Consider the following 27,788-nt stretch of genomic DNA (forward strand, 5'->3'; position numbering starts at 1 on the left):
TACCTGAGCAGTCACTCAGCCTTAAAAATCTTAAATGAAGGGAAGCTTGAACCTAGTCTATTTTAATGAAGTAGACAAGGAAATAAAACCCCATAGAACACAATGTATTCTTTATTTACTCATTTAGAATTCTCTCATAATGACTTATATGTACTTATATGTGTCATCATCATGAATATCAGTGATTACTTTCATAGTATCATTATACTATATATGTATGTGTGTGTGTATATGTGTGTGTGTGTGTATATGTATATATATATATATATATATATAAAATATATGGATTAAACCATATAAATAATAAGATATATATTCATTATTTATGGGACAGTTCGGTGGCACCATAGTGCTCAGAGTGCTGGGCCAGGAGTTAGGAACTCATATTCCTGAGTTCAAATGCCTCAAACACTGTGTGACTTTGGCAAGTCATTTAATCCTGTTTGCCTCAGTTTCCTCACCTGTAAAATGAGCTGAAGAAGGAAATGGTAAGCAGTTGTACTATCTTTGCCAAGAAAACCTCAACTAGGGTCACAAAGAGTTGGACATGACTGAACAATATTATTTATACTGGTAATTACTTTAAAAAACCTTAATATAAGCTTTTTTTTTACTTGTTATTTTTCTTTTCTAAAATTTGTTTATTCAAAATTTCAATGACTTGGGCTCTTTATTTGTGTGGATTCCATATAAAGGGGAGGTTTCATGACAATTTAACAGTAGTTCCTGTGGTGGACTTTGAGTCAGGAAAACCTGAGTTCAAATCCAGTCTCAGATAGCTTACTAGCTGGGTAACTCTGGGCAAATCATTTAACTTTGTTTTGTCTCAGTTTCTCATTTTCCTCCCAGGATAATAATAGCATTTCTCTCCCAAGTTTGTAACCAGGACCAAATGAGATAACTATGGTAAAATATTAAGCATAGTGTTTCACACATAGAAAGTATTATATAAAATATTAGTTATTATTAAGATAGGGGTAATAATAGCACCATGTTCCAGGGTTGCTGTGTGTGTCATGAGATAATAATTATTAAGTGCAAAAGTTCAGTGCTTGGATACATAGTAAGGGCTATATAAATGTTAATTATTACACAAATATTATTACTTATTATTAAAAGGAAGATAATAATAACATTTGTTAGAATTTTTTGTTTGGTTGGTTGTTTTTTCCCTATGGAGCAAAGATTTTATTACACTGCCAAGAATGGGCTATAGCCAATTTAGAGAAGTTAGCAAGGAAAGGGGTTTTATTAATTAATAAGAAGATAGACAAGTTCCTTAGCATAGATGCCATTAATGCATGGCAAGTGGAGGATTAGATGCCTCCTAATAGGCATTCACTATTTGTGATGCTTTGTAAGAGGACAACCCCCAAAAGGAGTTAGTTATGGTAGGGAGAAAGAAGCCAGAAGGCCCATAGTGAGTTGACCCTAAAAAGGAGTTAGCCAGGAGGTAGCATTTGCAAAGCATTGATAAACCTTGAAGTATTATGTAAATGCTAGTTTTTATTATAGTTTTCACTTCCAAGCCATAGACAGAAGTCTGTCTTTAGAATGTGTGTGTGTGGGAGGTTCCTTTGGTTTACTAACTCCCCAGTTACAGGAAGATGTCCTCTCCACCACGGGAGTGTGAAGTTTGAGCTGAGAATCTTGCTATAAAATGGTTGGCATAAAGAATCTGAATTCTGGTTGGCATAAAGAATCAGTAACAGTCTAGGTGGCGGTTTTGGAAGATGGCTGGTACTTGGGAAAGACTGTATTAAATGTTTTCCCTTTTTGTTTAGGCTTCTGGATCTGCTAGCTTTGACTTAGAATACTTCAGCATACTAAAGCATCATGAAGATGAAAGACACACAGAGAAAGATGGTGATGTTCCTTTTAAGAAGTTATTGGAAAGGTAAATTATTTCAAATTAATTGCCTTTTGTAGAGGCAATGACATATTGAGATAGAACACCAGGCCTCAAGTCAGGAAGACCTGAGTTTAAATCAAGGCCTCAGACACTTTCTAGCTTGTGACTCTGGGCAAATCATTTAACTCTTAGGTCTGTCTTATTTTTCTCATCTGCAAAATGGAGATAATAATTGGCTCTTTCTTAGGTTCAAATGAGGTAATAGTTGTAAATCTCTTCACACAATGCTTGGCACTTAGTAGAGGCTTAATTCTTGTGTCCTTTTTTAAAAGCACTGATTTTGAGGAAAAGATAAATTATGAAGATTTTATATTTTGATGTACTTTTATTATGCTTTATTTATAAGTTTGTAAGAAGTCCATTTCCTCTAACAACTAGCTCTTAATTTATAATGGATTTCCATATGTGTAACTGAGGGTGAAATTTTCATTTTAAGATATTGCAAGTGTGTTTTGGCTTCAGTAAAAAATAAAATCCCTTTTTTTCTTCATTAATATGAATTATTCCTTCCTAGATATGATGCACAGAGAGATAATTTAGAGATGCAATTACAAAACAACAAGGTCAGAGTTCTTTCTGATTTTCCTAGTGAAAAGGAAAGGAGTATCTCTTGCTTACAAGATAAATTGACAGATCTACAGGTAAATAGTTTTAATCAATATCTTTTTTTCCCTGTTTGTTAGGGAAAAGACACTACCACTGTCCATGATTATAGATTTATAGTATTTCATGTAACCTCTCCTATTTGTTGAAGAATTAGGTGGTTTCTCCAAATATTAACTCACATGATATTCTGCTTTGTTGTGACATATCTCTTATGTTTCTTACCTCATAAAGTGAGTTTCAGTCAAGGGCAGTATACAGAAGGAACTTCAGGATAACAATTTATCACTCTTAATGGCACAGATAGATTGCAATGTACTGGCAATTTGTAGTCGCATTTGAGAAGCAAAGTTAAAGAGATTACTTAAGAAATGTATGCTGTATTAGATTCCTCCTTGAAGGGAGGAACTGGTTTTGCTTTTCTTTGCCTTACCAGTACTTAGCATGGTTTCTGGAACAAGAGTAAGTGTTTAATAAATGATTAACAAAAATGCTTGTTGATTTTGCTTGGAAAAGGAGGTGACTAAATGTGTTGTTTTACTTGGCCATGTTTATTTGTTTCAAGAGAGGGTTTATTTTATGTGGGAAGGGATTTAATTGGCAAAGAAGCAATGATGCTACTCAAAAAAGAAGAAAAGAAGGGTTTAAAAAATTCGCTGAAGAAACAAAGAATTTTTGAGTGAGAAAGAAAAACCGGACAACTTTGAAACTAGCATTATATTTATTACATATATATACACACATATACCTTTATATTACATATATGTTTATTATATATGTATATATATATTATATATTATATATATTATTATATATGGATATACATATATTTTTATTAAAGCTTTTTATTTATAAAACATAGGCATGGTAATTTTTCAACATTGATCCTTGAAAAGCCTTCTGTTCCAAATTATCCTCTCCTTCCCCCCACACCCTCCCCTAGATGGCAGGTAGTCCAATACATGTTAAATATGTTAAAATATATGTTAAATCCACTATATGTTGTATAGATATATTTTAAGCCAAGCTTTACATAGTAGAGATTTGCTAATACATATATAACCTCTTTTTTCTTGTATAAAGAAGTGTTCAGATTTTTTAGTGTTTGTCAAGTTCACAAAAACAAATATTAAAAAGCTATAAAGCACTATTTAAAGAGAAAGACAGGCAGACAGAGAAAGAGAGAGAAGGAGAGAGAGTGTAGTCATAGATAACCTAGTAAATGTTTTAACAAGTGGTTGTCAAAAAAAAAAAGTATTCACAACACATTTTTTTCTATCATTTTATTAAATCTAGATAATTTTTTAAAAATCAAGCTTTGATTCTTTAGCATTTTCTGATTTACAAAGTATAAATGATCCCATTGAAAATTTAATAGCTGACTCTTATGAGCCAACACGATTTGGTCCCAGCACACCGTGATTATAGTTATCATTTACAAACTAATTTCATTCACTTTTCCTCTGATTAATATCAGTTTCAATAGCCTCCAGATTCTTTCTAGTTTAGACTACAAAGACCTGCTTTTAAGGGGCAAAGGAAAAGAATGTATTGTTGCATGTTCCATTATTTATTTTAAATCATGTCCTTTTTCTTTTGTCCATGAAAAAGGTGATGATATATACTTAAAAAAATATATTGTTCATTACCATTGGTTTATATAAAGTGAGAGCATAATTTATGCCATTTTGCACAGAAATATAATTCACTTGTAAATTTTCATCATTCATATGGGGTTTTGCTGATTTTGCCACTGTTCCTAGTTAATAAAATATGTAATTTTGTAATATGAGATTATAATTGTGCCTTTATTAAAATACGTATTAAATAAGTGTTTATATCCTACTTCAGGTTTTAAAAAATGAAACTGATTCTTGCTGGACAGAGTTTGAAATGACTTCATCGAAGTTAGAAAAAATTGTGAGGGACCCAGAAAAGTCTGTTCTTTCTCGAACAAGGGATAAATTAAAGAGAAAAGAGAGTGAGCTCCAAGTGATTCTAAGCAACAGGTACAATGAATAATAAATGTCTGAATATATGGTTTTGGATTATGATTATGACTTATTAACAGCAAAATTGTAGAGTTTCTAAATTATAATAGCATAATGAAAGAAGCCATTTAACCAATACGTGACTATATTTTTTGAGGTTTTTATGCCCTAATACATGGTTAATTTTTCTATAGGTTCCATGAACCACTGAGAAAAAAAGTAAACTTTTTTCTGTCTCCATTCAGTTTTCCCCAAGATCTATCATACCTAACTTTTCTAACATTCTGTTTACCTTATTAACTTCTTTCTTATTTATTTTGTGGTTTTATTTATCTAGTTCTGAGAGAGCAAGGTTGAGATCCCCCACTAGTATAATTTTGCTGTTTATTTCTTCTTTCATCTCTTTTAACTTCTGTAATTGTATTTTTTAAACTATCAGTATATTGAGCAGTAAATAACTTTTTTCCTGTCATTATTCAAGGGTGAATTATAGTTAAAGTTTCTCCCAAGAATCTTATTTTCTCTTTCTGTTCCTTAATTCATATATTTAGTGCCTACTCTGTTCCTAAGCATTCTACTTAGAGTTTTATAGTATACAGTTATCCCTTCCACATTGTGACTTTCCCCATTGTGGTTTCACTATCTGGTGGGTTGACATAAGAAATTCAATGGGAATTTGTGGGGGAGTTCTGTGGAAGCTACTGACATGTAAAGATTAGTGGGTGACACAGAAAAAGTTTAAGAATTTAAAAACATGTGAAATATATGTATGATATACAATATCAACCAAAATTTTACAATAATGTACTCTAAACACCCTATAAAGGAAAAAAGAAAAATTCAGACTTCTGTAGTACAAAAGGAAGACCAAAAATTTTTATACAGATTTTCCAGATTGTGGGGAGACAGCATTCTTAACCCTGAAATAAGGGATGACTGTACTCATAGGTTAGCAAATAAAAGATAATGATCCTGGATTTAGGGGACACTTTGGGCAAAAGCTTGTAGGCAAGACATTTAATTTCATGTTTAAGGAAATAACTGGTGGCAAATTTGATGAGATCACAGAATGTATGAAAGGGATAAAAGTGAGATAATCCTTGCAGAATAGATTGGGGCCAGCTTGTGAATGAGCTTAAATACCAGGCTGAGGAATTTTGCATATTTTTCTAGAGACAGCTTGGAACTCCTAGAACTTTTTAATAGGGCAGTGACATGGTCAGATTTATGCTTGAGAGATAAGATTTTGGCTACTAGGTGGGAAGTGGATTGGAGAGAGGAGACACTTGAAACCGAGAGACCAGTGAGATGCCATAGTCTTGCCAAGGGCAGTGCCTATGTCAGTGGAGAGAAGGGGACTGTGAGTGACCCTTTGAGGTAGATAAGACAAAACTTAGTGAGTCAGTGGCTATGCAGAGTAAGAGAGTGAAGCCTGGAGAATTGATTCCAAAGTTGGCTACCTAGATGACTTAGTTTGGTGGTGTCCTTGTCAGAAATAGAGAATCGGTCTAGAGTAGAAAGATAGTGAGTTCCCAACACACAACTTTTCTGCTTCATTCCTATGCTTCTAAGCTTTTGGAAACCAAAGCACTATGTTACTGAGACCTCATAGCTATCAGAAATCTGAGCCTTCTGTCCATTCCATTTACTGGATATCTTCATTTAGGCGTAGAGGTGCCAATGGCCAAATACTTAACAATTCAGATCCCTAAACCAATATCTCTTCTTCCCTTTTGTTTGAAAGAAATCAAATCGATAAAATTCTTGATTACCATAGAACCAAGTATGGGATACCCAATCTTATAATGATTCCCCTTCAGATGGTCAATAAATTTCTGCCTTCTCATCTCCTAAATCCATGGGTTTTCTAAATGAAAACTCCCCACTCTTCCATTCTGTTTTCATCTTTTCATCTTGTTGCTCTACCTTCTAAGTTCCTATTCTGTTCTGTCTTCTAGTTCTATTGTACCTTCTGGAGTCCCTATTCTATGACTAATAAATAAATATACTTTTGGCCAAGATCGCTTCCCTTTATAGTCTTTTGCACCAACGGTGAGTGAGCTGTAGAGGGGTTGGCAAGCTCTCGTACCAAAGGTGTCATACTTTCTAAACACCCCATACCAGTAGAGACTTTAGAGCTTGGTCATACTACAGTACTACATACTGCCATGGTCATCTACTCCATCCCAGGCAATCATCAGCTGTCCTGATTTTTGCCTTGCCACTGGACTTTGAGGTCCTTGAAGAAAGGCTGATGACTTTGTGCAGCTCTACCTCATTTAAAACCAATTCATTTGAAAACATCATTGTTCCTCTTCAAAAATAAAGGATGAAAAACATTTCTTTTATACTGTTTTTCCTCAGTTTCCTTAATTGTAAAGCATGGATTATAATAGCCCCTCCTGCACATGATTGTTGGGAGGCTCAAATAAAATATTATTTGTAAAATAATTAGCACAGTACTGGCACATAGTAGGAACTTAAATGCTTATTCCTTTATTCCATTATTCTTTATTCATGGAAAGTTGTCTTCTCTATCCCTGACCAGCCTTTCTGATATAGGTTTCTCTTCTCATTCTTCTTGGCACAATAGGTAAGGAAGAGTAACTGGCAGACTACTTATTCCTCACTGCCATTTCCAGACCTTCCACCATGATTGAGCATCCTCTCTTCCGTTGAGGTTCATTACAACACATGCTGTCACCCTATTCAGATCTTGGTTGCAGTTATCTTCAAACCCTCAGGTCATATTCCCCCCTTTCTCAAGAATTTTAATGTTTATCTGTAGGTCTTTGGGTCTACTTTGCTCGCATATTTGGGTCGCATATCACCTTGATATTGCCCTTGGCGTACTGATCCTAGGTCTTTATTTAAAAACTATTGCAGTAACTCTATGAATACCATTGATGAATTTAGATTCCTTCTTATAGTACCATGACAGTGCTTCACCTATGGCTGATGAGACTATCCAGAATTATTTATTTCCTGAGGATTAGGCTTAAGCAAAGTTTTAATATGTAATGGTCTCTTTGTATTATATATTTTTTCTCAAATAATAAAAAGTGAGGGTAGAGACTTTTTCAGTTTGCCTCTATAAACCATTACCTCGAATGGAACTCTTACACAAAATAAGCACTTAAATATTTGAATTGAATTGAAACTCTTGTAGCATTATTTCTCAAGAGAGCTTGCTACTCTGGTTATGTCTTATTCCTGTGTTTACTTTTCACATAGGATGAAATCCTTAGAAGCTGCATTAAAGTTTGTTTCACCAATAGAAAAGGAAGCTATTCTCCTCAGTGACTCAGAACAACTCCTCCATAAAATAGACATACAAGAATTTGATCTAACTGGTGTTGATGCTGCTTATCAAAATCTTAAGGTAAAAAACAATATTTTTCTTCCTATGTACATATGAAAGAATGATCTCTTCGGGCAGATTTGTTTAAAATCAATAAATACAGTTTTATTAATAATTCAGATAAAAATTCTAGTATCATTAATGCAGACATGCCATTTACATTCTCAAATCTTTTTAATTATATCTTTTGAGGTTGACCATCAAAGGTGATATATGTTGATATCTACTTTGCTTGCTCAGCACATCAAAATTTCTCTATATTCTTATGATCATTATTTCTCTGTACTACCAGGAGACTTTGACATTAACCCATTTATCATGTGTACATTTATCATGTGTTCATTTATTATGATGTATCATGTTATCTTTTAGACTGTAAACTCCTTGAGAACAAGGACTGTCTTTTGCATTTCTGTGTATTCCTAGTGCTATCACTGTGCTTGGCACATAATAGGAACTTGATAAATGCTTGTGAACTAACATTAGCATCAAAATATTCTTAACATAGCAACTTTAACGAAGACATTTTTGCTTTTTATTATTTGAGTCATCTAGATTCTTCAAACTTTCATTTTATCCTCAATGGTGCTTGTTGTTTTTTGTTTGTTTCTTTGTTTTTGTTTAGGAAGCGATGAGGGAAGGAGAGAGAAGAGGAATAAGGGGAAGATACTATGTAGTTAACAAAAATTACAAACATTTCAATTATGTCTATTATTATTCCTTTTTTACATTATTGATGTATTGGTTTGTTTTCCTTTATTAAAGAAAATACCATGTGACCAAATTAGAACATTCCATTCTGTCCATATTCTTGGCTTTGTTTAAATTCCTGAGTATTTTTCAAGTTCAAACCTAGTCTCATAATTTTGCTTGTTCATCATTTGCTATATGTCTTTCTTTGCCTGTGTTCTAAAGTATTCTTACCTTTATTTCAGGATATCCAGAGTAGTATAGCAAAACAAATTGAATTATGTAGTAACTTGGAACATCCTGGCAGTGATGTGTTAAATGAGTTTAATCCAGTGGATCTTCATGCAACTCAGAGCATTATAGTAAAATATAAAATGCAGTTTGAAGAAATGAATCACAAATTACAGAACACTGAAATAGCCCTTAAAGCTCTTGAGGACTTTTTGGCCTCCCTGAGAAAAGCTAAACTTTCTATTCAGCCTGCAACAGATTCTTCGACATCAGATGTACCTGTGGTGCAAGAAAACCCCTGGACAGTAGAAAAAATTCAGAAAAAAATTCTACTAATGAAAGGGGAGGCTAGATGTTTGGATCAGCGTATAAAAATGCTTGATATAAGTTTAAAAAATGCTGAGTGCGGGAAAGATACTTGCTGTGAAAAACTCATTGAAATTTTCTCAAAAATGATAGAAGAGACCCATGGCCATAATGAACCTGAAGATTTCACTGAAGAAAACCAATTATTAGAAGTTTTTATTGCCAAAAATAATGAGATCCTTAAAAACATTAAATATATTCAGGACCAGATCAATAAAATTGGCCTCAAAGATCCAACAGTTCCAGCAGTGAAACAGAGGTGAGTACTTACTGTTTATTAGAATCTAAAAAAAAAATTGTAGCTTTATGATTTAGTAGAAAGAGCATGGAACTCTAGAATTAAACATGCGGGTTTAGGTCTCAATTCTGATACTTCTAGTTGTATAACTGTAAACAAGTTTTTGAACTAGAGATTTTTCATGTATCAAAAATAGTAAGAATATTTGTACTGATACATAGGAATGTAGTGAGGAAAATGCTTAGTGAGCTTTAAAATGCTAAATTTATATGTATGTATGTATACATATATGTTTGTATGTATGCATTTATATACACATATATACTACATTTTACAATATGCTAGCTTTAAAATGCTATGTTATATATTCATTTGTATACATATATATTCACATACATATTTATAATATGTTGTAATTATTCTCAAATAACTGTAGATTATTTTTTAAAAGTTTAAGAATTAGAGAATCGTAAACAAATATGAATAACTCCATATGCAAATAAGGTCAGAAAAAGAGAATTATACATGAATCTCCTATACATATAGCTAGTTTCTTCTTAATGATATTTGTGCATATATTCATATATAAACATATATATGTATGTGTATATATATGTATGTATATATATATGTGTCAGATTTATCTTACTGGTGCCAAAATTCATGTCTCTTTCTGAGCTCTCTTCCATGGATTTTTAAAAAAGTTTTATTGGTGTTCATTTCTTTCCTTTCTTCTTTTTGTTTTATTGCTCTTACTTCCCCTCCAGTACTCCTCCAGCATCCAATTAAAAGCTTTTCTTTGTAACAAATATATATAGTTAAGTAAACAAAACTATGTTGTGTTGCAAATGTTTGTCTTCTCAACTATGGACCATCTCTTCTCCACAAAGGTTTACAGTACTGCTTCATCTTCTGGAAACATTGATCAGAATTCTTAAGTTTTTCAAAACTGCTCATACAATATTTTGATCATTGTACAAATAGGTTTCCTATTTCTATTCTCTTTTCTCTCAGTTAGTTCATACAAGTCTTCCTAGGTTTCTTTGAATTTATACCTTTCATAATTTCTTATGGTGCAATAATATTCCATAAGTCATATACCATAATTTATTTAGCTATTCCTCTATGGGTGGGTACCCAATTTGTTTTCCAGTTTTTTGCTACAGCAGGAAAAATAGGCTGTTACAATATTTTTGTTCATTTTGGCTCTTTTTCTGTCTTTGATTGTTTTGCTCACAAGATTAAAGGGTATACACAGCTTAACAACTTTGGATGTGCACTTTTTAAAATAATTGAATAACAGTTCCACTACACTGTATTGCTATGTCTGTTCTCCCTTTAGCCCTCCAGTAATAGTTATTTTCTATTTTTGTCATCTTTGCCAACTAGATAATTTTGAAGCAGAATCTCTGAGTTGTCTTGCTATTAAAGGTCTAGAATGTTGGTTATATACACACATATATTCACATACAATTATACACATATTTTGAGAGAAAAAGAGAGGGGGAGAGGGAGGGAGAGAGAGAGAGAATGCTGTTGATTGGTTGAACTTCTTAAGAACTGTATCTTTTTTTCCTTTAACCATTTGCCTATTGGGAAATGGCTTGGTTTCTTTTACATTTGTATCAATTCTCTTTATTCTTTGGATATCAGACTTTTATTAGAAAAATTTGCTATAAATATTTCCCCCCACTTAACTGTTTTCTCCCCACCACTACTTTTTTTTGACTGTGCTGGTTTTGTTTTTTCCAAAAAAGTTTTCAATTTTATGTAACCAAAGTTGTATTTTATTATCTTAATCATATAATTTCTGCATATGTTGGGTGGAATTTTTCTATGTTTTTAGCTGGATTATGTTGGTATTACAGAAAAATTGATGATTTGTATGAGTTTATTTTATAATCCATTAATTGATGAAATTATTCATTATTTATATTAATTTTAAATTGAATATCTAGATAAGTGGATAGAGTACTAGGCCTGAAGTCAGAAAGACCTGAGTTTAAATGCTACCTCAGGTATTTACTGGCTGTGTGACCCTGAGCAAGTCTCTCTGCCTACCTTCTTTTCTTCAACTGTAAAATGGGGTTAATAATCTCAATTACCTCACAGGGTTGCTGTGAGAATTAAATGAGCTAATATTTATAAAGCACTAGCACAGTGCCAGGTATATAGTAGACACTGTATATATTCATCCTTTCCCCCTTCCCTAAGTGGTAATTTTTTTTCATAACCTAGGATGAAATCATTAACCAAATTGGAAAAGGATCTGGATTACTATGCAGGGGAGATAAACTACCTCCAAAAAATGGCCAGTTCTCTTCCACAGTTGAAAGATGGAAAAGGAGAAAACCCAAGTCAACAATGCCAAGAGACAACATGTTTATGGGAAGATGTGAAGTCCTCTGTTGAAGAATGGTAAGAATGGTACAGATGCAAAATAGAAAAATATATTCTGACCCCCTTAAAATTATCTGTTTGAAAATAGAACAGCTATAATGCAGGAAATTAGGTAACAATGTTTTGTTTTATTTTTTCCCCAGAAATCCTTTATGTAGAACCTAAGTCACTTAAAACTGGTTCATTTCATCTTTTGTAAATTGCTGGATCTGGGTAGAATAATTGTGAATATAACACTATAGCACTATCTGAGTTAGTCACAATTTAAAGAAATGAAAGTGAATTGTTAATATGACATTTCAAAAGTAGTGTTCTTTGTCAGCCCATGTATCTTGCTATAATTTAGCAAAATACAGTCATTGTACAAACCTTTGTCTTTGTGAGTTAATAGGAAATTAACTCCCTGAATAATGCTAAGGATTGACCATTTTAAGAGAGGTTTATTTTGGACAGATGATGAAATCAGAATTATTCTTTAATGTTTCTTCCTGAAGTTAATAGTAGATAACCATTGTTATCTGTATGGTTGGTCCAGAGAAAATATTAGTGGGTTTGATTCATCTTGGAATATCCTAATTAAATATAATTGCAGTGATTTTTTTTTTAGTCTTAGTTGGTAAAACTTAATGCTGTGAAACGATTTAAACAGGAAAATTTCCTATTAAGTAGTTAATTAATAGTCAGCTAAGTTAATTAATAGCAACTAGGTGACATAGTGGAAAGAGCACTGGCTTTGTGTGATCCTTACTAGCTATGTGATCCTGGGCAAGTCACTTAATCCTGTTTGCCTCAGTTTCCTCACCTGTAAAATGATCAGGACATGGAAATGGCAAAACCCTCTAGTATTTTTAGGAAGAAAATCCCAAAATGTAATCATAAAGATTTGGGCATGATTGAACAAAATTAACGTTTGGGCATTTGCAAAGGGAGAATTGTATGTTGTTAATCAAAATGTATCTAAGGATAAATGTTTTCCTTTCATAGCCTTGAACAGTGCCAGAGAGCAATGGATCTCCTGAAGCAATACCAGAATTGTAAAAGTATTCTCACTTCTTTGATACACAAAGAAGAGAGTGTGATCTCACTGCAGGCTTCTTATATGGGAAAGGAAAATCTAAAGAGGAGAATAGCAAAGGTGAGCTTTTAAATCGTGATTGACCATATTAATTTCTGCAGTGTGACAATTGATTTTTTCTTCCCAAATAAGCGGGGACATTACTTTGCCATTTTTCTACTTGTTATCTTGCATAACAATGGCAAAAAATTAAAGTAGAATCTGGCAGGGAATGTTAAACTGCTAGCATAGTACTAAAAAGAGTAAAAGGTACCTTTAGAGTCCCAAGGGCAAAATAGAGGATTAATAAGTTTTTCTTAAATGAATGCAGGTAAATGAAATCATTTTAGAATTTTTGGCTTTGAGGATGTTCCTAATGAGTGTATTCACGGGATCTCCAAATATTATAACCAGGACTTGAAAAATAAAGTCTAGCAGAAACCTTGTTTTACTGAAAAGAGCAAAGCTCAGAGTTCTGATCCTTAAGCAACCTTAAGCAAGTGACTACTTAAACTTTCTCATCCTCTTTTGTCTCTAAAATGGAAATAATAGTACTTACAAATCTCATCTCGTGGTATTGTTATGAGTCTCTAAGATATGGAGTAATGCTATTTATTCTTTGATTTAGTGATTTTAAGTTTCTTAAAGCTTAAGTTATTACCATTTCTCTTGGTTTTGGTTCTTTAAATGAAGTGTCTTGTGGTTCTGAGTTTATGTATGCTTGATGTCCTTTTTACCAGAGATGATTGCTAATTAATAGTCAGAAGCTATAGAGTGAAAGCTTTTTCTGACATTCACTTTGATCCAGCATTATTACACTTTCAGGATTATTGCTCTTAACTACGGAAAGTTCAAAAAGCCCAGTTAAAATCAACTTATTCTTTGGGACTTCTGTTGTTTGGAAGATGTCTAGAGGTCTAGGATGCCTCTGAAGTTGTTCTAAGAGTCACTGCATGACTTTCATCACTTCTTTTACCTCACCTCTTAAGGTGATTCTTAAGATCACCTGCCCTCAAACCCCTGGAATTCCCTTATGCGGCGAGTAGTTTCAAGTATTTGTATGAAAAAATTCCCCAAAAAAGCAAAAAAAAGAGAATAAGAATTTTTAATCAAGTCTGAACAAAACACTATTATATTTTATAATGATTAGTTCTCTACTTAATCTTTTAAGTCTACCTCTAATTTATTTTTCTGACCTTTGTATATTAAAGTACTTAAGTTTATAATAAAGAAGAACATTTATATTAAAAATACTATTGGAGAAGTTTAAAAACTGAATAAAATTGATGTCCTTGCCTCCTTAGTGTTCCTTAGTGTTAGTTATACCTAAAATGTCTTTCCCTCCTTTCTCTCAATTACCTCTCTTCAGGACTTCCTCTGTGAATTTTTCCCTTATTTGGAAAAGATTTTTTCCTTGAAGGAAGGACCTTGTTTCTACTAGTCTTCTTCAGTTATTATAATATCTTACATATCATTGCTATTTATTTATGTTTTGTATTCCTCACCTTGAGGTTCTTAGCTCCATTCTGCTTCTCTTCTTCCCTCTTTCTCTTTGTTTCCCCTCACCCTCCCTTTCTTTATCTCGTTTTCCTCCTATTTTTCCTCTGCCCTCTCCTTGTGTGACTGTCTTCACATAAATAGCTTATTATAGTGAGTTCATAAAATGTAATGTCTTTTTGAGGAGTGTTTTAAAATTTAATAAAATGGCATGTGAGCCTCTTTTAAAAACTTACTAAATTTCTGACTTTTTTATTGGTGATATTTCTAATTTTTCATAATAAAATGGTGCAATAAAATCATTATTATTAATTGTTGTAGGAGATTTGAATATCTAAGTCTACTGAATACTGTTAATTTTTTTTCTCAAAGAGAAAAAAAGCAAACAACCTTTTTTCCCCCAAGTTTCCTTAAGATTCTTGAAAAACTTTTCTTGTAATCTTAAAATAGCTGTACCATTTTAAATATACATTCAGAAAATGATTACATCATCATGCTTGTTTTCACTAGTGTGACTAAAATTCAATACGGCTGTGAACTTTTTTTAGAACCTTTGAAAGCTGAGTGTTTATCTGGGGTATAATGTCAATTTCCCAGCCTCATTGAGAGACAGAAGAACAAAAGAAATAATAGAAAAATAGAGAGCCAAGGGATTAACAAACTTTAGAAAATGTCAGAAGACGACTTTTTGCCATTATGTAAAACTATCATTCATCATGAAACAAGAAACACAATTCCTGTCTCTTTTTACAAGTTCTGTATCTTACTCATTCTTTTCTTCCAGGAATTAGCTGTGCTTTTGTAAAAGTAGACTCCATTGTCTATAGAAAATGCTATCATTTGTTTTTGTCAGATTAAAGACACTAGATGTCAGTATTTTCTAGTTTTAAGTATTGGTAGACTGAGATTGGTGGATTCAATAAAGTAATTAACATTGAGTGTACTGAAGTTACTAATGTATTATTTTGCTCTTGAGGCTTTTAGTTGTGTCTTTTTGGTAAAAGTTATGTAGTTTGCTCCTTAAGTTATTTTGTAGTTTTCAAAAATTAAGAGAAATACAGAGTGAGTTTATATTTCTTACCACACTTACATAGAGTGCCAAAAAGATGCGAATGTCAATAATCACTTTTGATGCTACTCAGTTTTAATCAACTTAGGCAAAAAAACTAGTTTTATAAAAATTAAAAATATTTTTAATTTTTAAAATTTTCAATATTATTTTATTTTTCCAAATACATGTAAAAATGATTTTCAATATTCATTTTGTAAGACTTGTATTCCTAATTTTTTTTCTCCCTCCTTTATCTCTTCCCACCCCAAGATAGCAAGCAAGCTATTGGATAAATTTGTGCAACTATACCTACAGATATATATACTCATTGTTTAAGATATCTGAAGAGTTTTAGAGTGATGGGTAGAACCAGTTGGTGATTTATCTGTCAATGAGTAGAAATTCTATTACTACAATCAACTTTTATAATATTACTTTATTTTAAGAGTCAATAGTCAGCTGATAATTGTATTAAAAGGTATAATTGAAATTATAATAATCTTACACACAAGGGCCTAAAATGTTCTGTATTCTTTTTTTATAGATTGAAACAGTCAGAGAAGAATTTAACAAACATTCTGAAGATGTAGAAAAAATAAACCAGATCTGCAAAAACTTGCAATTCCAACTAAACAAAATGATAACCTTTGAAGAACCTCCCTTTGAGAAAGAGGCTAATGTTATTGTGGACAGATGGCTTGACGTATGTGATATGTGGGAATTTTATCTAGCTGTATTATTTCAGTTATACTTTTTGAAACATATTATTTAGAATAAATTGGACACTATTTTACTTCTAATAGAATGATAGCATATTGTGTTTGTAGCATTTACTGAAATATAAATTGAAGGTATTTATATGGAGTCTACAATGAACATCTTTTTTATGCTTCTGAAGTTATGATCAACTGCATTTAAATTCATGCTAATTATAACAAATTGGCCACTATTTTTTTCAGAGAAATGACTGTGAAGAAAAAGCCAAAGAGATAATTTTATTCATAAGTAAAATAAATTATTTGACGAGTGAAGATAAACCCAAAGTGTTATTTTAAAAATATTGCTGTCTAAAATGATGCTTTTCCTATTATTTCATTATTAAGAATATTATTTTGTCTTTAATTTGTGACAGATAAATGAAAAGACAGAAAATTATTATGATAACCTGGTCAGGGCTCTAGCCTTGTGGGAAAAACTTCTTAATTTAACAAGTATAATTGATGAATGGATTGAAAAAGTGCTTAGAAAAGTTGAAGTCCATCAGCTGAATGACACAGAAAAAACACAATTGCAGGTAACCATAGAGAAATAAATGCCTGAAACTTGGGGATTAAAAGAATCCATTATTTGAGAGTGTCAAGGAATCATACTTCTACAGTACAACTTAGAATTAGGTACAAAGGTTTCTAAAGATATGATGAAACAGGAGTGTCACCTTTCCTCCAGGATAGATGTATATAGATATATATGGGCATATACATACATGTATTTATTTAAAATTATATTTGTGAGTGTTTACAAATTATATTCTATTAACACACACATGGAAAACCCCTCCAACAACACTTTCCATATCCCTTTTCCACCAAATACTTTGAGAAATGATTTGATATATTTTATAAATTAAAATTCATGATTCAATTCTTCTTTCCTTTAAAAGCACCTAGGTAGTACAATGATAGAATGCTGACAGTGAATACAGGAAAACGAGTTCAAATTTAGACTCAGACACTTATTATGTGACTCTGAGCAAGTCACTTAACCCCTTCCTGCCTCAGTTTCCTAATTGTAAATGAAGATGGTAATAGTACTTATCTCTCAGGGTTAATGTGAGGATAAAATGGGATAATATTTGTAAAGCCCTTTGCAAACTTTACAAAGCAATGCTATATAAAAGCTGTTATTGATGTTTGCTATTGAACTTTGGAAGATGAGATATGAATAAAATTTAAATAAAGAAATGTTAATACCACTATTTTTTAAAATTTTGTTTTAGGAAGAGCTAAAAATCCAAGAACAAAATAGTGCCAAATTTGGTATTAGATTGGCTGAAATAGAAGATCTCCTTCAAATCAGTGAGCCACCCCTTGAGTTACAGGTAAGAGAGTTATTGCTTAGAAGTCTTAAACGTGTGCCTGCTGTATCAGTAGTTGTAAAATTTCCCCATATTTTATTTCTTTTCTCTTTACACAAAAATAACATAAATTGAAATGAATATAATTTTTCCCTTTTCAAATGATAACAAAATGTTGAAAATTATTTTAAAATAATTATATTCTCTTTCATCAAATAGATTATTTTTGTGATTGCACCTTTTTTATTCTTCAATAAGGAAATTTTTTTCAGTGTCCCTTGTGTGAAGAGAGAATTAATATAACACTTAATGTTAACATTTACATGAAGTTTATATATGTTTTGTATCATTTTATATCTAATACTCACAGCAGACCTATGAGGTAGGTACTACAGATCAACTCTCCATCCTGTAAAATCCCTTAATAATTTAGATAACTTGTCGCAAATCTCTCCAGACTCCAAATCTAGCTTTCTTTCCATTACTCTTTTCAGAGGCTGCTGTGTGATGCAATGGATAGATTGGTAGATCCAATAAGATCTGAGTACAAATCCTTCCTCAGACACTTATTAGCTGTGTGATCTTGGACAACACACCTAATCTTTTTCTGCCTCTGTTGCCTTATTTGTAAAATGAGGATAATAATAGTATCTACCTCCATGCTCAAGTGAGATATTTATAATGCTCTTTGCAAAAGTTAAGATACGATGTAAATGCTAGTTATATAACTTTTTCATTTAAAATAAAATACATACAGGTAGTGCTTTGAGGTTTACAAAGCACTTTCCTGAAAAACAATACAGTGAAGTAGCATAAGTATTTTTTATCCCATTTTATAAATGCAAAAAAAATTTGAGGCTGAGAAAGGTGAGCTATCTACGATTATGTGGGTCTTTTCCGAACTCCAACTTTACTGTTATTTTACCCCACAACAATGCTTCTCAGCTGTCTCCATAGATGGTATAAATAGAGTGTATAGGATATCCTAAGAGTCTCTGCATTCTTTGTAAGTTTCACAAAACTTTTACTTGGAGAAAAAAATTAGTTTGACCCATTGGATCTTTCAGTTTATCAAGAAAAACTATAATTCTATTTTGTCCACTGAGAATATTGATAGGGTTATTATAGGTATCTAGATAAAATATATCTTTAAGTAAATATTTCATTGATACAGAAGAACTAAAATTTGCTGCTCAGAAAAAGAAAAGGTTAGAATGCTACTTTCTGAATTTTTTTTTAAAACCACCATTTTGGATGGCTATAGCTGCAAAAGAGAAAAAATGAGATTTTGGAGGAGGGATAATAAGATCTAATTTTGAAGAAGAATTTAAATAATTTCATAATGACAGTCTCAGTTCATTTCATAATAATGCCACTGTCAGATAATTTAGTTGGGAAAAATTCTGTTACTTCATTGTTTTTTTTTCCCTAATTTCAGGTCATCAAGTCATCTCTTTTGAACAGAATAGAAAAAATAAAAATGCATTTAATGGACAAATCCAACCCGAGTGAACTCAGTGGCAGTACAGCTGAGCTAAAAGAGGACCTTGACCAGGCCAAGACACAGATTGGAATGACTGAATCTCTCTTAAAAGCCCTGTCTCCTTCTGACAGTTTGGAGATCTTTACAAAATTGGAGGTACTGTCTGCTCTATTTCTCCTATAATTCAAATTCTTTTTCACAGTTAGCCTTGGTCCATTTGGATTAATTAAAATTGATAGAAGGAAATACTAAAGGTCATTGGAAAGATAAGAAAAACATTTCATGCATATGGAATACTTTCACCTTCAGATTATTTTACAGATGTTAACTAATTATTGCATCTTAAATTCCTTCACCTTTAGATATTTGCCAGCATAGAGAAAGCAATTCAACAATAACTCTTTTTAAAAGCAGTATTCTTTTGCATATATTCACATTTTTCAAAAATCTTTCAGTGAATGAATAAGTGAATTAATAAGTAGCAAAACATTTCTTAAGCACCTGCTATACAGTGTATACACTGGAGTACTAGAGTTATATAGAAATGTGAGACCTTCCTCTCATCCCTTTTATATCTTCTTTTTATGTGTTGTCTTCCTTTAAAGTGTGAGCTCCCTGAGAGCAAGGAATGTCTTATGCCTTTCTTTATATCCCTAATACTAGTATTGGGCCCGGTACAAAACGGTTTGCACTTAACTAGCTTTCATTTGATAGACAGATGGAGAGAGAGGCAAAGGAAAACTGTGGCCAAAGTAAGGAGTTTAGGGTCTAGATAGATGGCAAACTGACAGAATTGGTTTAGTTGCTATATACAGAGCAAGGGGAAAGGTAGGAGGATGGGATATGAAGCAGGTGTGGGATCTGGTAGATACTATGGGCTAGACCCATGTTCCACTTACTCATTTATCAATCAAAATAGCTCAGCCACAGGGCACATGTTCCAAAACTAAGAGGTTTAACTTCCCAGGCATTGAAAATATGGTTTCTGGAAGTTCAGCCAGAAGATCAGTTTCAAGTAGCAAGACCCAGAGCAAGATAGCTTTGGTGAACAGGATGGAGTGTGAAGTCTAGTCTAAGATCTGTTTGTCTGACTTTCTGTCCATCTTTCTAGGAGATACAGCAGCAAATTCTCCATCAAAAGCTTAATATGACACTTCTTGAGAATCAAATAGGCTGTTTGACTCCTGAACTCTCTGAACTGAAGAAGCAGTATGAAAGCATCAATGACTTATTTAGTACTAAGAAACGTACTTTGCAAGACCACTTTTTCAATCTATTGAATGGTAAGCAAAATAGTGATAATGAACTTATGTTTATATAATGCTTTAAGGTTTTCAAAGCACTCTAATTACACATATTACCTCATTTGATACTTCTTATTATTTGGTCATTTCAGTCATGTCTAACTCTTAATGACCCCATTTGTGAGTTTTCTTGGCAAAGATACCATAGTGATTTGCCATTTCCTTCTGCAGCTCATTGTACAAATGAGGAAACTGAGGCAAATAGGATTAGTGACTTGTTCAGGATCTCACACCTAAGTGTCAGAGGGTGGATTAGAACTCATGAAGAGGACTCTTCCTGATTCCAAGTCCAGTGCTTTATCCATTGTTTCATCTAAATTACCCATGTACTGCTTAGAATAGCATTTTACAGATGAAAAAATTGAGGTTAAAGGCCATTAAGTGACTTGTCCAAAGTCATACAAGAAATATCCAATTAAAAAATCGGATATTTCTGACACCAAATCCTTCCCTCTACATACTGAACCAACTAGCTACCTACAAAGTTTTATTCAGCTTTGGTATGTCTTTTTTTTAAATAATATTTTAATTTTCCAAATTCATGCAAAGATAATTTTCAACATTTGCCTTTTTCAAAACCTTGTGTTCCCAAATTTTCTCTCTCCTCCCTGTCGTTCCTCCCCAAGACAGCAAATAACCTGATATAAGTTAAACGTATTCAATTCACGTTTGATATATTTTAATGTATGTCTGATAATCTGAATGGAAATTCTAAATCAAGGTTCATCTTTAAAGGGAGGCATCCAAGAAGGAGAGGTCTGAATTTATCATTTTGGTTTTTGTGGAAAATTTGCTTGAGAATAATTGCTTAGTACTTGGGGGTTTAGTTCTGTTAAGTAAGTAGCAGTGTGGCCTTAAACAAATCACTTAACTGAATGAAACTACTATATCCTCAGAGGCAACTAGTGGATATAAGTATATGGGTATATCAATGGATAGAGTATTGGGCATAGAGTGAGAAAGACTTGAATTCAAATATGACTTCAGACACTTTCTAGCTATGTGACCCTGAATAAAACGCTTAATCCTGCTTGCCTTAGTTTCTTTATATATAAAATGAGTTGGAGGAAAAAATGGCAAACCACTCTAGTATCTTTGCCTAGAAAACCTCAGAAAGGGAGCCATGAAGAGTTAGATATAACTAAACAACAACGCTATATTGTCATCTCTAAAATGAAAATGTTGTACTAGATAATTACTCAAAGGCTTCTTTCCAGCCATAGTCTCCGGCTCATCAGAAATATAGCATGACCTTTCCATTCAGTAAGATTAAGGTTATATGATTTGAAGCCCATATGTATTTAAAGTTGTGGGTCTTATAATTTGTCCCATGAATGCGTTTTGGAGATGAGATTTTGGTTTAGATGGGATCATTAAGGCTATTGATAGAAAAAGATAAAGATAGGGACTAGATATGTGGCATAAGGAATTCTAAGTGAGGAAACTCCCTCACCATGGGTCCTCAAATGTTCTCTATCCTCAATTGACAACAAATCAATTTAATAAATATTTATGAAGTGCCTATTGCATGCAAAATACTCAGAATAATACAAAGTTTAGATATGATGTTGTAAAGTATTTAAGATTTTCCATACAACCATTTAAATCTTTTGTCCAGTTGAACTCTTTAGAAAAACTGTATTTATTGTGGTTCACAGAAAACATATGTAGATAATTATATATAGATACATATAGGTAAATAAACATATAATTAACATAATTTTCCATTTAACCATTTTAATCTTTTGTCCAGTTGAACTCCTTAGAAAAATCTGAATTTATTGTAGTTCACAGGAAACATATATAGATAATTATATATAGAATAGATATAGAAACATAGATAATCTATAGATAATTATATAGAGAATAATATATATGTAGATAATTATAAAACATAAAACATACTATATAGATGCACATATAGATATATAGAGATAATCACACAACATAATAATACATTATGAGCATAGAATCCTTTGTCAATTTCCATTTGCACCATTAGCCTGGGAGGCTTGATTCAAAGTTGTTCACAGTAACAAGTAATATTAATTATTCCTTCTTGTATTAACACATATATGTATATTAACTTTTAATGCCCTTTTGCAGATCAGTGCAAAAATTTTGATGATGGGTTCAGCAACATTCAATTGTCCCTTAAGGAGTGTTTTGAACCACCAGACACTAAAAAGAGTGTGGAAGAAAAGCTCCAGAAACTTAAAGTAAGGCACAAATTTGTTTTAATAGTTTTTGTTTGTTTTGGAGTTATTGTTGCTGAGTTGGGTTTGGGGGAGTTTTTGGGTGGAAAATAATGAAAAGATCGGTGGAGGTCTGGTATTCAAGATCAAAGCAGATAAGAGTAAAGAATATGAAAGCTGGGATTTTAAGTGGAAGATGAGGGAGATGAGTCTTTCCCTATATAGAATTCTGCTATCCCACATCTCCCTGGTCTGTATTAAGGCAATAGACTGGTAATGCTTTCTGGCCAATCCATCAGCTAGCATTTATTAAGCACCTAGTATGTACTGGGCATTGTGCTAGGTGCTAGACATATGAAGAGTAAAAAAACAAAAACAAAAAAATAAATCCTGTGGATAATTATCTTATATTCTAATATTTTAACAATTTCCTTTTATTAATTTCTCTATAAAAAATTTTATTCTAGTCCCTCCCTTCACCAGATACCTAAATTTAAATGCTATCCAAAGGATGGAAGTATCTGATTTGCTTTCCACAGGTATGAATAAAAATCTGAAGCTTCTCCATGAATATTACAAGTTATAATTTCAAATTGGTTTTAGCTGGTTTGTTGGATAGATAAAGATATTCCAGGATTTTAAAATAGGGTACATAATATAGGCCCTAAACCTATTTCCTTTTCTTTTTCCTTTACTTTTCAGGAGGATCCTGAATGAAATATGTTGTCATATCTTTCTATCCATGGCCATTTTTCTACCAACTCTTTTATTAGATTTCTTTTTTAAAATAGCATTTGAGGGGCAGCTAGGTGGCGCAGTGAATAGAATACAGCCCTGAATTTAGGAGGACATGAGTTCAAATCTGGTCTCAGATACTTAACATTTCCTGGCTGTGTGACCTTGGGCAAGTCACTTAACTCCAAGTGCCTTAAACCCCCTCCCCCCCCCCAAAAAAATAGCAGTTGAAAAACATTTTTTTTTTTGGACAGTAAGAATAAAGTTATAATAACACAATGTCATTAACTTGAGATTTTCCTTGGGTGGGCTGGCTGTATTCTGTTTATCTTTGGCAAATGATACTTTCATGTTTCTGGAGAGTACTTGAGATGCTGTGTTCAATTATCTGCCTTAGTAATATCTTACTCCTGTGCTTATTTTGTTAAAGTCATCTCTTAGTTTGTGCATTGGCATGACATCTGCACTTTAACACTTAAAATCCAAGCACTTAAGCACAATACCGGATTTAGGGAAAGTTTATTAGAAAAGAGCATTGCTTAGATTCACACAGGGAACTATTTTCCAGAATGTCAAAAATGTATACCTATATTGAAATGTCAGTACAAAAATCAACCCCTGTGTCTAAGTAGAAGTGTCATTTTGACCTTTCACTATTTTAGACTCTTTGCATCTCTACAATATTCCTGTTACCTAGAAAATCAAGAATTATCATTGTTACCTAGTAGCTTATTTGGAGATGCGTCCCATCTATAGTCTGGCCAAGGAAAAAGAACTTGCCAAGAGAAAGAAAGTAAAAGGAATAAATGCATAACTATTTTTTCTCTGTGTGTGTGTGTGTCTCTCTCTCTCTCCATCTTTTTCTGTCTCTTTTTCCTCATTGCTTTTATTAAGGATTTCCTGACCTTTGAGGGAAGAAACAAGGACATACAACAAGTAGAAACTGCACTGAATAATGTAAAAAAGCATCTGCCCAAGGCAAGTGTGGAACAGCTGAGTAACTGGATCATGAATCAGGAATTGGAACTACAGAAAATGAAGTTCACATGTGAGACACGAGCCAAGGGACTTCAAGATTGCTTACAACAATTACTTAGGTAGTAAAAGAAGTGTGTTTCTATACATATGTGTTATAATTCTTTAAATGATAAATTGTTTAATCATTCTCATATAGATGCTGTCTTACAATATAATGATCCATAGGGGCAACAGAAATGCACAGAGATCACATGAGAGTTATTTTTACCTGGGGTTGATTCTGAGGTTCTAGCACAACTTGGAAATTCTGACACAATTTGAGGAGTAATGTGTATCCTTAGAAAATGGTATTAGGCCAAACCATTTGAAAACTCATAGTTGTTCATATTTACCCAGTAAACTCATATTTGTTAACTCAGTACATTCTTTATTTTTACGTTATCATATGGCAATCATAGCTGTCAATGCTAATTTTTGTGAAAAGCAATATCGAATGACATGTCGTTCTTTCCTCACATTATCTTTATCCCTCACTTATTTTAGAAAGAAGTTATTGAAATTTCACTCCTGTCCTTTTATAACATGTCTATTTAATGCTAATTGTTTTAAGACAATAGAACATAGCTCATTGTTACTCAGGCTTCACATTAAGAAAGCTGCCTTCCCTAAAGTCTAACTGCTATTTAGCTTAACCATAAGTTTGGTGCCATGCCAGTGTTTAAAAGAAGGTCCTACTGTGTTCAGAATTCTATCATTGTACATATCATATACTTTTTCATTTCAGACTTCAAGAGGACTATATAAGCTTGAATAAATGGCTAATGAATCAAGAAGAAAAATGGAAAGAGGCTGAAGTAGAAAACAAGCGTAATTTTTTCTGCCAAGCATTAACTAGAAAAAGGTAGCCCTATCAAATATATTGTCTAAAAAAATTTCCCCTGTGGTTAAGAAGATATCCTAAGCTTAATTTTTTTCATTTGAAATTTTCCAGGCAACTATTTGAATCTTTTGCTCAACTGAACAATTCATTGATAAAATTTGGACTTCTCAGAGAAGAAATAGTGATAGAATCAACTCATTTAGTTGAGGAATATGAGACATTTTTAACACAAGTGTGTGAAATAGAAAATCACCAGTCACCAACTGCTGAAGACCAGAGCTTTGAAGATCTTGTACATGATGTATTTTCTTGGATAATGGGAATTAAAGAGTCACTCATGGTTTTGAATTCAACTGAAGGCAAAATGCCCCTTGAAGAAAGGATCCAAAAAATAAAGGTACTTCAATAAACTGAAGGTTTTGGAAACTCTTAGGGAACTCACACTTAAAGAATTTTCACTGGAGAGCCCTCAAAAAATGATCAAAGTTGTTGCAAAATAGTCTCTGAGGAAATATTAAAAGAATTGATATCATTAGGCTTGTAGAGTAGAAGACGGCAAAGTGGCTTTTCTAATGATTTTCAAGTAGAATTATCTCTCTTAGAGAGGCTGATGAATTGTAAGGACAGAATAATTGTAAATTACCTTAAACTCCAGTATGTGGGACTTTGTTTAGGGAAAGACATTTTTGAGAGTGATAAGAGTTTGACATTGAAGGGTTTGCTGAGGGAAATTTATACTTGTTCTGCAACTCGAAATTGGAGTGAACTTGCTGTCAAGAAGATTTCAGTACAGATTTTTGCCTTAGACTCTAAATAGCTATGCGAACCCTCAGAAAACCACTTAACCTTGATCTGCCTCAATTTTCTCTTCTATAAATTGGGGATAATAATACCACTGACCTCTGTGGGTTATTGTGATGATGAAATAAGATAATTTTTATAAAGTGCTTTGTAAATCTGAAAATCCAATATAAAAATGAGCTAGTGTTATTTGCCTATTAATATTATTTACTGAGTACTTCAAGGGATCTCACCGTTGATGAAGAGAAAAATAAAAATATATGTAAAACACAAAAATCAACTATAGGCCAAGTGTTACAGAGGGGGGCCCTAGGATGAAGAAGAGTGAGGGGAAAGCTGATGAGAATTTCTGAAGTTATTGGAACCAAATGGCTCCAGTCTTAAAATACTTTGTGAAAGAGTTCTGACCAGTTTCCAAACATTGGAGCAGGAAAGAACTTGATTTACCAGAATAAGTGAATTGAGAACAAGTAATAAATAAATTGTGTATGGGTCAGAGCAAAGGCAAATTGGATTTGGGAAGTTACATACATTTTTTAGATTGAAAAAAATAGAATAACTTTTATGTAGTTTATGTATAAAAATGTCTGTAATACAGACTTTTATCCTATAAATATCTTATGGGAAAAGGCTGGTTTTGTTAGGTACTTTTTAAAGATACAAATTTGGGAGGGGGCAATTGAAAGTGAGAAACAATTAGATGAATAATATAGGATGGAAGAAAACAGAAATATGAATAAACAGATATTTATTGATCGACACATGTGTAAACTGTGGAAAACATACTTGGCAATTGGAACAATTTAATTAATTTTATTTAATCAATTAAAATGACTTTTTAAAAAATTAAATCAATAATAGAAGGACCTTTGTTATAAAAAGTTGGGGAACCACTAAAAGAAATAAATGAGATGATGTTATACTGTTGTCTTTGGGTCGTTTCAATTATGTCCATCCTTTTGTTTCCTCATTTGCAATTTTCTTGGCAAAAATCCTGCTTTTCTATTTCTTTCTCTAGTTCATTTTACAAATGAGGAAAATGAGGCAAACCAGGTTAAGTGACTTACCCACAGTTACAAAACTAGGAAGTGTCTGAAACCAGAATTGAATTCAGGAAGATGAGTTTTTTTTAACTCCAACATGGTATTCTATCCACTGTACCACTTAGCTGTCTGTTGTGCTGTTATTTTCTTTGTTTGTTTATATTTTAGGAAATCATTTTACTTAAACCTGAAGGGGATGTGAAAATACAAGACATCATGAGTTTGGGTGAGAAAAGCAAGGCACCTCTGGTTCAGGATACTTTATCTGATATCAAGAATCAGTGGGACCACACTATCCTTTTAGCCAACACATACCTGAGGTAAAAGGAATATAGTCATTGTCATCATCATTATTTCTCTGTATCAAATATAAACTTGTAAAAAGTATAATGTAATTGTCATCCATGACTTTTGATGTCAATAATCTACAGAATAGTAATTCAGGAATTTGGGGATACCAGTAAGATTATTGGGAAGATAAAAACTTATCTGTATCAGTCATTAGAAATTCTTCCCATGATTCAACAGTATTTAATAGAAATGGCATACTGACTGTAAGATTATTGATTACTGATAACAAACTTACCTTTCACCTTCTCTAAAGAACTCTAGAATTTTTCTGCTAGACTTTCTTAATGTTGAAGGAAGTACTATAAATATTTCATGTAAAAAATTTTTAAAATATTATTTGATAAAAATATTTGAAAACTGAATTCTACTAAAAAGTTTCTTTTAATAATTCTCAAGTTCTTAGTTTCAAATGATGTTATTATAATGAGATTTTTATTTTCTGCCAGATCTTAAAAATAAATGATTTTTAGCTACTAGGAAAAAAGAGCAAAATCAGTAAACTCAATGTACTTGTATACTCTATAAAACAAATTGCAAAGTATTTATAGTA

General features: G+C 32.5%; 1 protein-coding gene across 1 annotated transcript in view; it reads left to right on the top strand.

The window, feature by feature from the left end:
- The window catches only part of SYNE2 (spectrin repeat containing nuclear envelope protein 2), a 297,544-nt gene that overhangs the window by 52,640 nt on the left and 217,116 nt on the right, over window positions 1-27,788 (top strand). Inside the window, exons 21-37 of the mRNA XM_023502825.2 lie at window positions 1,785-1,897; window positions 2,427-2,553; window positions 4,367-4,524; window positions 7,741-7,888; window positions 8,803-9,413; window positions 11,631-11,810; window positions 12,777-12,927; window positions 15,939-16,097; window positions 16,527-16,688; window positions 17,391-17,492; window positions 18,907-19,107; window positions 20,063-20,234; window positions 22,362-22,474; window positions 24,080-24,282; window positions 24,948-25,064; window positions 25,155-25,440; window positions 27,056-27,207. Of these exons, the coding sequence (XP_023358593.2) occupies window positions 1,785-1,897; window positions 2,427-2,553; window positions 4,367-4,524; window positions 7,741-7,888; window positions 8,803-9,413; window positions 11,631-11,810; window positions 12,777-12,927; window positions 15,939-16,097; window positions 16,527-16,688; window positions 17,391-17,492; window positions 18,907-19,107; window positions 20,063-20,234; window positions 22,362-22,474; window positions 24,080-24,282; window positions 24,948-25,064; window positions 25,155-25,440; window positions 27,056-27,207 (3,155 nt within the window). The remainder of the gene's footprint in view (window positions 1-1,784; window positions 1,898-2,426; window positions 2,554-4,366; window positions 4,525-7,740; window positions 7,889-8,802; window positions 9,414-11,630; window positions 11,811-12,776; window positions 12,928-15,938; window positions 16,098-16,526; window positions 16,689-17,390; window positions 17,493-18,906; window positions 19,108-20,062; window positions 20,235-22,361; window positions 22,475-24,079; window positions 24,283-24,947; window positions 25,065-25,154; window positions 25,441-27,055; window positions 27,208-27,788) is intronic.

Source organism: Sarcophilus harrisii, chromosome 2, assembly GCF_902635505.1.
Source record: "Sarcophilus harrisii chromosome 2, mSarHar1.11, whole genome shotgun sequence".
Taxonomy (NCBI): domain Eukaryota; kingdom Metazoa; phylum Chordata; class Mammalia; order Dasyuromorphia; family Dasyuridae; genus Sarcophilus; species Sarcophilus harrisii.